Here is an 11,062-nt window from a genome sequence, read left to right as displayed (position 1 = left end):
TTTTTTCATTGCCCGTTGGTTAAATCCCTTTGGTCTCGTATCTGGTCAAAACTTAATGACATTTTAGACACAGATTTTACTTTTGAAATTGTACATATTTTTTGGGGCCATTCTTCACCTATATGGAATGTTCAATGTAACGTATGTAAATGTATAGATCTCTATATAGCCATTTCCTTTCAGATCATCACAATCAACTGGAAGGATACTTCCAACATTTCGTACAGTGCTTGATGGAACTTATTATGTCATCATCACCGACTTGATCCTGCTTTTGCCACCACAGTACCTCTACTAATCAAAAAGGATTTGTTATGGTCTCCTTTAACCAATTGTCTTTCTCGACATGCCCCTTGACTTTCCTTCTCCTTTTTAATATCCCAGAATTTTTATTGATTTGCTTTTCATTTTTATTGTTTATGGATCATTTAATTTTGATTCTGCCTTTTACATTGCCATTCCTCTCTCCCTTCCTCCTTCTCTTCTTCTGCTTTCTTTTTTCCTCTTTCCCCTCACAAAAAAAGACTTTTAAAAAACCCTTTTCCTTCATACAGCTTATATATCCCTTTTTTGGGATCAGATTGTATACTTGCTTAGTTGAAAAATTTTCCATTATCCTTTTGCATTGTTTTCCGTTTGTACTGATGTTTTACTGTGCTTATCTTATTCAATAAAGCTTTCTAAACTTTAAAAAAGACACTCCCTGTCAACGGGGAGAACCAAAATGGTGTAAAACAACACCTCCCCGACACAGCCTAGTACTACAAGTGGCCACCACAACTGGGCACGAGATCCAACTGTACTATTTGGTAGATACGTTATGTGTGCTTTTCAACCGTCAAGTATTTTTGTAATTGAGGAAAACATTTACCATGCACTAGCACCAACATCCACTCTCAATGTGTCCATCCAATCGAGACGTTTCTAATTTATCTTTCTCTGTGTAACTCAATAAGATATTTTTACATTTCTATGACAATACATAATAATCAACAGTAAACAATACTTTATTTGAATTCTGACAGGAGGACTGTATGAAATGTTGAATTACAAAGATTTACACCTGAGTTTATAATGTATGTCTGTGTCACTGACAAAAATATTCTAGTAAGACGAATTCAATACAGTACAGTTCTTTTCCCTTTAGGGGCAATGGGTGCTTTTCTCCAGCAAATGCTAGACAATAGCGGGTGAGAGATGAGTTTCCTATCCATACAGTACCTCTGTAGCACAATGTGCATTATTTGATTAAAAGATATAGTACACCTGATTATATGTCCATTTTCACTGGAAGCATCAATGCTGTATTGTCGAGGCAATATTCCGACATCATCATGTTCCGACATCATCATTAAATAGTAATCAATCATCTTCCATGATATGACACAGCGCACAGCTAGTTTTTGGTAATGTGTCTACAGAACACTCGATAGGAGTCTGTAATGCATAGATGTTCTGTCTTCCTTTGATGAGATGTCCATTAACACATTCCTCGCCTTCCAGTGCCGTAATCAAGTAGATTTCTACTCCGTGAAGCCATAAATTTCTTCGTTAGAAAACCCAAGTTCTTCAAGAAACCTGAAATAAAGAAAAACACTGTTTTTATAAGCATTAACATGACCATTGTAAGAAGAAGGGCCACAAATGAAATTTAAATAGGGCAGTTTTCGATATAGCTGCAATTAGGGAAACACGTAGGTAGACGTTGGCCTGCAAATCCATTACAAATCCTGTATCTGTAGTTGTATAAGCAATTTTCTAGATGAGAAAATGGCATTATGCCACAGAATAGCATCTTACAAAGAAACATGCATGAGAATTTCCCTTATTTTACTCACTGCCTAACTATGGGCAAAGTCATGCTTTTCTAACATATAAAATATGATTTACTAACACGCCTGGCCGTCACTATCAGCCTGTCCATTTCTCGAGCTATGCACCTACCTCAATGCATCAATTGGTTTGGTTTGGATTTCCAGTCACACTGTCTTTGTGTGTCCACAAGTAAATTGATCCTTAGATCCACCTGCGCTCCTTCTCTGTCTATGCACCTGTCTATCTTCTGCTCTGTATGTCTATTCAGAATCCTCAGCCACTCTATTCTCTCTTTGCAGATGTAGCTACCCATTCCGATCTCCCTATCCATCTTGCCACCTCTGGCACTGTTTATGTATTTGGGACTCCAGGTCTGTCTGGATATGGTTCTACCCAACCATCGCATTCCATAACTTGACAACCTGCATCACTGCATTATTCCAAGATCAGATAGATCATGTGTCTAAGCACTTCAAAAAGTCAGACTTGAGAGAAACACAGCGCACCCCTTTGACAGCACTGTCCTGTCTGCTTAACACTCCCTGCACTACAAGTGTCAATGTTCAATTGCAAAACTTCAGTAACGTCTGGAGATCAACGCCTCCCATTCCAAGGATGAAGTGAGGCATGACTTGCCCTTCCAATCCACTCGGCGCGTGACACGGCAGGGCCCTGCAGTGCAGGCAGTAGAATCTCTAGAGCAATGTGAGCCAGTATGGTGCAAGGGTTGGTGTCCTGCGGTTTGGAAGAGACAGGTAAGATCAGAACAAATGCCATGATTACTGTAGAAGCCTTGTGGGGCGCTGTGTGTACGATTGCTTTTTTGTGCCTGTATGTCTGTCCTTTTGTGCTTGTGTGTGTGCGGCTTTGGCATGCCTCAGCCTGGCAATATCCCTTCCTATAGATCATGTAACAACGAGCACATCAGACAACCTATGGCATCTAGTAGCCACAACCCAAAATATGGGGGCCATCTCTGGCACAATGGAGTGCAGCCCTGGCATGAAGATAGACGCACTTTACATAATGGTGGGAGTCCTTTGGCAAAACTGTGGTGATTCTGTCTTGATGCTTTTATTAGCACGATGGTGACAGCTCTTGGCATTCTTAAGAACCTTTCTATAATGGTGTCCATGCCAGGCATTACGCTGGCCCTAACATAATAGTGATGATTTCTAGCATTGTGCACCTCCTTGGCACGATAGCGTACTCTCCGAGCACGCTGCCATTGGAATAATGAAGATAATTCTTGGCACAATGTATCCTTCGTTTGGAGGTATCCACCCATTGCATTTTATTTTGTAGTTTTTTTTTATTATTTTCAAAATAGATAAACCTAAAATAACAATACACATTGTGAATCATAAGATTGGGCTAGCGAAAAAATTCTGTGGAAGACTGGAAATGTACATGCCAAATAATGTAAAATACATACCCTGCTCCCAGGGCCGCACATTTCCTTCCACAATTTCTCCTTTCTGAAACCAATACTACATAACTGCATTTTGCCTTGGGTGCCTGCTAACACAGTTTTTTCAGCTTTAGGTTTAATGTCCCACCCTTGAGCCAGATACTGTAGTCAGGAGGACAAGTGTTAGACCTGGCATCCTTGGCGTATTTTGCGTCTAACTTTTTGCCTTTATGCCTGTTTTTAATAACTTCGTTTGCGCTGGCATTAGGACTCGGTACACTATACTACTGCTGACCAGTGCTTGTGGGTTCTACTTAAAACATGTTAGATTGGCTTATACCCAATTGGCTATTTAATTTACTTGCAAGTCCCTAGTAAAGTGGCACTACCTGTACCTAGGACCTGTAAATTAAATGCTACTATTGGGCCTACATCACTTATTGTGTCACTCACTTAAGTGGCACTTTAAACATCTCAAGCCTACCACTGCAACCTGTGTGTATGCAGTTTAAACTGCCATTTCAACCTGACAAAATAAATCTTTTGTCAGCCCCAAACTATCCTTTTTAATACTTACAAGTCACCCACAGGTTAGTCCCTGGACAGCCCAGAGGGCAGTGTGCAGTGTATTAAAAAAGTTGAACATGTACTTATGAAAAACTCTTACATTAATTGTTCACTACTGCAAGGCCTACCCCTCCCACAGGATAGCATTGGAGTTATCAAGTCACATTGTTCATGTTTGGTGACTCTGGAATTGTAATGAGAAATCCTAAATTATGGCGAAGTCGGATTTTAAGTTACAATTTTGAAAATGTCACCTTTAGAAAGTTGGTATTTTCCTGCCTGTCTCTGGGTCACATGACTAGGTGTAGTTGACAGTTAGGCGTATTCCTCCTAGACAGCCATACATAATGGGGAGCTAAGGTGTGACTGGATGGGCATCACTGGCAGAATGGGAGAGAGGAGCAGGACCCAGTCCCACTTACATTTGAATGGGTTGTGTCCTGACACCACACAAAGGGCTACATACCCCCTGTAGTTGGTCTGGAGCCTGGTCCATGAAGCCAGTGCACCTGTGCACTTCAAAGGCAAGCCTCCAGAAGCTTCTCCCCACTTCAAAGGCAGAATGGGGTATAAATATTGGACCTCAGATACCAACTCCTCAGTACGCTTCAGGACCTGTGGATACTCTGCCAGGAAAAAGGACTGCTGTGTTGCTGAAAGGACTCCGACTCTGCTGGACTGCTGCTTTGAAGAAATGCTGCCCTGCTGTATTGACCTGCTGTCCTCTTGCCAGGGTGAGAAGGACTGGACATGCATCTCTTGAACATAGAACCCTGAGTGACTCCAAGGGCTAGTTAGCTGGCCGCCTTATATGAACCCTCAGGGACACAACAGGCTTGCAACTACCTTGCATCTGAAGTCGACCAACAGTAAATCCACCCTGCCAAGTGGTACTACCCCAGTCCTGCACACTTAGAAGTGGACTAAAGGTGCTCTGCCAGCCTCTGTGGATCCAGCTGAACTGACACATCTCCTCTGCTGCACAGAGCAACCCAGAGCAGAATGATGCTCCTCCGCTGCACCATGAATTGGAAGGGTCACAAAGCACCTGCATCATATCCGCAGCCCACAACGCCTTCAGGACAGCACAATGTATCCTCGCCACAGGACATATATCACTCGGAGACAGCAGCCTCGATGTCGACAACGACGTCTGACTCCGCATCACAGCCTCACAGCTTCTCGGAACTGATGCACCGCCCCGACTGCGCGATGCATACTCGACACCAGGCTTCACATTGCAAGCCCTTGTCGCTAGGATCCAAGACAACACTGCAGGACCTCACTCCGCAGCCCTGCCGCAGCTCTTAACCAATGCATCGCTTCAGCAGCGTAACGCAGCTTCAACGCACATCCTCACAAAGCTTCACAAAACAGGATTTTATTTAATGTGTTCAATGGGCCTAACTGGGTCCCTGTAACCAGCCTGCGCTCCCTCGCAGTAGGCCTGAACTTGTGACTTTGTCCCGGTCCAGCGCGACCAGATATCCACAGTTGGCATTTTGTGCTTTCTGCCGCTATTTTCATTAACATCTTTCAAATTGAATATCTCTGGTTCTAATTGGATTTTTGTCATTATGGTCTTGTTTTATTTAGTAAAGAAAGTTCTCTTTTTCTAACTTGGTGTGGGATCCATTTTTGTGCAGTGTTTTACCTGTATTACTGTTTGCAATTGTTGCACAAACACTTTGGGGCAGATTTATGTTAACTGGCGCATCCCCAGGGATTCGCCAGTTAACGTGCGCCACAGTGCGCCACAGCTCCGCCACCCATGGTGTGCCGCATTTACAATGCGGCGCACCATGGTGCAAAAACGGCACAGATGCGTGACGCATCTGTGCCGGAAAGGTGGCGCATTGCTGGAGTTGCGTCGCAAGCCCGACGCAGCTCCAGCAAGGCTGGGGGGTGCCCCATCTTCACAATGCTGCGTCAAGACCTATGCCTGCTTCAAGCAGGTGCAGGGTTTTGACGCAGCATTGGCCTGAAAGTGACTGAGTGAAATCTCATAGATTTCACTCAGCCACTTTCAGGAGGCGTTCCTGCGCAGGAACGCCCCCCCCCCCCTGCGCAGGAACACCTCCTTATGGCGCAGGGCTTTACAGCGTGACGCATCTCCTAGATGCGTCACATTGTAAATAGGGCGCATTGTTTGCGCCGCCGTTGCGTCAAATAAAGTGACGCAATAGCGGCGCAAAGAGGCGCAAGGGCATCATAAATCTGCCCCTTTATACATTGCCTCTGAATTAAGCCTGGCGGATCTGTGCCAAGCTACCTGAGGGTTGAGCACAGGTTAATTTAGGGTTGGTTTGTGCCTCACCCTGACAAGGATGTGGTTTGTGAAAGACCAGGGCTCAGACCCCAGTCAACCAAAAACACAATTTCTTACATCATGTAATACAACTCTGGATCAGGGAGCGCAAGCTTGCCTGGTTACAAGGGCATTTTAAAGATTGCTGTTTAATTCGAGGGCGTGATCTGACCCACAATATTGAGGATTCAGTGCGGTCTAGTTTGCAAACTATTCACTGATGGACTAAAGCTATTATTTCATGTAGAACATAAAGACACCTAGGTAGAACTCTTATGTCAATTAATATTGTCTGTCCCATCAAAGAAAGAGTCAAAGTAACCCTACATTTTTCCTATCTGTGCACCCTGTCTATAAACCTAATAATATTATATTCTAGGGTATCACTGCAATGATGGGCCCCCTGTATGCCCACATATATACGAATTCCGTGCTGCCATGATAACAGGATATCTGATAATGCCTCCAGTCCTCTGCGTGCCACCCCTACCTAGGGAAAATAATTTAGACTTTTTAAAAATGTGTCATCATTCTCAACAATGCTGCGACCTTCTGTAAATGATCCAGGAGTTGTATACACCAGCTCCCTCTGGAAGATAACAATATTATCGGAGTACTGTAACATCAATTCTGATTCCTCAGCTCCGTATCACACTGCACAAATTTACCACTAGTGACTATTGCCAAGTTGAACATTAGCAGGAAGAACAGGCATCCCTAATGGGTGGTCCATTGCAATACCTGCTTTTTAGATAACACGCTGCTTGTTTTTATTCTAGAAGATAGGAAAGTGTAAAGGACAGCACTGAAGAAAAACTGCCAACCTATAGCATTTAAGAGTTTTTCAAGCTGAAAGGATGCCAGCGCATACTCCTCCACAGCTAATTCACAAAGTACATCGCATGCACTAGTCTTCGTGGACTGAGCAATGCACTCCTAGAGGGCAAAAAGCCTGAAAGGTCTTGATTCTTTTGGCCCTGCACATTACTCAACAATCTCATAGTAACTGTCTTACTCAGAACCCTTGACTCTATATTGACCAGTAACAGTGGATGATAAGATTTTGCGTCTAAGAGTTTTGTCCCGTTTATGTACTATCACTGTCAGGGCCACATTGAGTCCTTTTTGCAGGTGGCCTTTGTTTCTCAATGGCCTCCAAGTGTTCCTCCCTGGATAACGGAGTGTACAATACACCGCTAAGTCACGGAAAGGGTTTTTGATACAAGGAGTAGAAGAAGAGGCACAAAGTAGATTTTTCTAGTCACCGGAGGGGTATGTTCAAAATTGTAACACATGGCTCAAGCGGCAATTATAGAGCATCGTGTTCGGTAGGAGAAAACTTGTTGTGGAAACACCGCTGATGTATGAGAGAAAGTTTGGCAAGAACACTGTTAATGGTCTAGAGAACTGAACTGGGCCATAAATGGTTCTGTCTGATCAAGGAAGGGGTTCCTACCACACTGCCCATCTTGTCCCTTCCGATTTGTGGGACCCGAGCACAATTCTTCCACAAGGGCTCCAATCAACATGGCCCTACTCAACTGTTGTTCGCTGCCAAAACACGCCCCAGAAATATACATGCTGCTACAAGACTTCTGTCTAGATGTCTTGTTTCTCACAGAGACATGGCTGTCAGCTGAATGTAACCCAGACATCGTGCAAGCCTTGCTACCGGGTTATTCGATACAGCGCCTTGATAGACCAGCAGGGAAGGGAGGTGGAATTGCCTTGATTTATCAAGACCACTTTTCCTGCCGATTTACCGACAGCCCAATCTCTGACAGTGAAAGCGCCTTGTTCTCGATTAAAATTTCCCCTTGGAAAACTCTCTCTGGCTTTCTGATATACAGACCACCGGGCCCCCAAGGTCGCTTCTCATGTTCTCTCCTGGAAGCCGTCCTTGCACTAGCCAGCACTTCTTCTGACTTTATCATTCTGGGTGATTTAAACCTTCATTTCGACAACCCCAATGATAAAGGAGCGTCAGAACTTCAACTTGACCTCGCAGCCTACCAACTTCACCTTCTTAGCAATCTCCCTACCCACAAAAAGGGCCACCTGCTTGATCCCTTATTCCCTAACATCCCCAATCTAAAACTGCAAAACCCCATACCCTTACCGTGGACAGACCATTTCTTAATCTGCTTCCACTTGCATCTGCCAGCCCCACACCGGCTTAAACGACCCTGCCCCCTTTTTGAATGCCGCTGGTCGAAATTGGATCCAGAAAAATGGAACCATCTCCTTGAATGCTCAGTGCCACCTCACGATCCTCTTACTCACTCAGCAGATACCAAGTTCTCTGCATGGATCGAACACTCTCTTGATTCAATCCTCCCCAAGACCCTGGTTCAGACCCCTATAGGCAAGACGAAATCTCCATGGTTTAACCATGAGCTCCGCTTACTAAAAAAGAGCCTGGAGGAAAGATTTTGCACCTCAAAAACAGAAAGACTATAGCTGCACAATCCTCAGCTATAAAAAAGCTCTCAAATCTGCTCAAGCAGCTTTCTTTGAGGAAAAAATAAGAACTTCCTCGAATCCAGCCAAAGAAACGTACCGTATAGTAAACAAACTTTTAAAAATACCAGACCCCCCCCCCCCGCCTGCCGACCCCCTCAAAAACCGTTGCAATGAATTGGCAGAATTTGTTGATGTAAAAATTCAAAACATTCTAAAATCTCCCCCCCCCAACTCACTGAAGACACTTCTCCCGATCTACTGCCCCCCATTCAGTTACAACCTGGCGTAGGTCTTAACGCCTTCTCCCTCACCACGGAAGAAACCCTTCTCCCTATTTTTTCATCCATCAAACGTGGTTCTCCCTGCGACCCAGCCCCCCCTCATATTCTCAAATCAGTCATACCAACTATTCTTCCACCTTTGGTCCAACTTATAAACTTGTCCCTCATCCAAGGCACGGTACCCCCAGGTTGGAAAAAGTCCATTGTGAAGCCCCTTGTAGTGATTGCATGTTCCTTTAAATAGAATCCTTCCTATGTATTGTGGAATGTTTTGTTATGAAATGTTCATGCCTATGTGTGCAATGAAAATACTGTTGGGATTCATTCTTTGGATGAACCCGTTTCCAGCTGCATCTATCTTTTCTTGCTCAAGAATAAATTCTACTCAACACAATATTTGGATTCTTCTTCTTTACTTCACATTGATACTACAATTTTGGCGACTGAAGTTTGGTTTTGAAACAAGAAGAACCGAATTTTTAACAAGGATCCAATGACTGCTTTGTGTTAAATTTAACTTTTCATCGCCTGCAAAATTTCTCATCTGCTTGTAAGTACTCTACTTCACGTTTTCCCTTATGCCCGCTTACCAAGAGTAACTTTCATCTAACCTTAATATTTTGGCAAGGGTGTGAAAGCGTTAAAAAAAAAAGCATGAGGAAAGGCATGAGAATCGCATAAGAAAAATTTCCACTTGCATAGCGATGTTTTGGGACTTTCTGTGATAAACATTTTGTTTACCTTCAAAAGCTGTCTCTTAACGGATTCATACCGACAGCGTCCTGTCGAACGTAGTCGCAAGGAAGCCCTCCATACCGACAGCGTCCTATCGAACGCAGTCGCGAGGAAGCCCTCCATCGAACTTCTCTTCGCAATCCTGTGTGTGGACGTCAGCATCATCACGCATCACGCAACGTGATAGCGTCATCACGTCAGGACGGCCATTTTGGATTTCTTAGTTTCGGGTTTCCTTGACAACCAGTCGCGTTGGAGAAACTCCGAACAGTTTTGGAAACAGGCAGCAATTGGACGCAATTATAGCGGTATTTCTTTGGAAGTTTTCTGAAAGTTCTTCTTTTTCTGCAAGCATAAGACAGTTGGAAGTCCAAAGTATTGCTGGAGGACACATTCACGAAGCAGTTATTTCTCGAAGTGGTTACATTCAGTTATATTTCATTAACCCTTTGTTACTTTTGTACTTATTATTTAAAGATTTCTACGATGACAACAGAATCTGATGCATCACTGAGTACCACACTTGTAAATGCTTCTAAAATGCATTTAACTTCTAATCTACAAATTAACTCTCCAAAAGAATTTTTATCTGTTCCTGGTAAACCTATAGTTGCTTAGTTAGATTGGAAATCTTATTTCTTGAATTATATAGCAAATTTAGAGGATGTTAATGGGGCATTCTCTCCTGAAAGAAAGAAAAGAATGCTTTTGTATTCCCTAGGGCCTGAAGGTTTGGGTATTTTTGAGGAAATGCATAATCATCATAGAGCAGAAGGAGATGTTGATGTTTTTAAGACTGCTTTATTAGATTTGGATGATCATTTTTTTCCTTCAGTTTGCATTGCTGTAACCAGACACGCTTTCTTCCACAGGAAACAAGGCAAAAACGAATCTGTGGAAGAGTTTGTTTCAGCCTTAAAGAAACTAGCCAGGAAGTGCGAATTTGCCCAATTGCACGATGATTTAAACACTAAAAACAAAACTTTACAGGATAAGTTATGGGTTGAAGGGGACAAATGTCTCAAAGATATTATCACTCTGGTTAAGAAAGCAGAATTGTCTGACCGTTGTGCCAAGGCTACTTTATCTCATGATAGCAAGGGTCCAGAAGAAATTGTGGGGAAAGTAGTTGAAAAAAAATTGGGTTTTAAAAATGTGAAAAATATGTTAAAGGGAAAAATGACTTTCGTGATAAAGATCGGAGAAAATTTGATGGTAGTGAACAAAAAAAATTCAGTAATGTTATTTGCTATAGATGTGGTAGTTATTCCCATTCTGCTACTTTTGAGAAATGTCCTGCTAAACAAGCAAAATGTTTGGAGTGTGGTCTAATAGGGCATTTTTCAAGAGTGTGTAACAGAAGAGGCAAGAAGGGAGTACAAAAGAAAGTCACATATGTTCAGTGTGAGGAGGTTACTTCTGATTCTGAATCTGATAATAGCGATGTTCAGGTAAATATGATTCAAAAGAAAAAAATTGTTC

At 43.0% G+C, this 11,062-nt stretch overlaps 1 protein-coding gene across 1 annotated transcript in view; it reads right to left on the bottom strand.

The window, feature by feature from the left end:
- Positions 1 to 991: 991 nt before the first annotated feature.
- Positions 992 to 11,062, bottom strand: part of CYB5R4 (cytochrome b5 reductase 4) — a 1,096,982-nt gene continuing 1,086,911 nt past the window's right edge. Inside the window, exon 16 of the mRNA XM_086926570.1 lies at positions 992 to 1,578. Within this exon, the coding sequence (XP_086782696.1) occupies positions 1,524 to 1,578 (55 nt within the window). The 3' untranslated portion in view covers positions 992 to 1,523. The remainder of the gene's footprint in view (positions 1,579 to 11,062) is intronic.

This window comes from Lissotriton vulgaris, chromosome 6 (genome assembly GCF_964263255.1).
Source record: "Lissotriton vulgaris chromosome 6, aLisVul1.2, whole genome shotgun sequence".
NCBI lineage: Eukaryota > Metazoa > Chordata > Amphibia > Caudata > Salamandridae > Lissotriton > Lissotriton vulgaris.
This window is presented reverse-complemented; position numbering and strand designations above follow the sequence as displayed.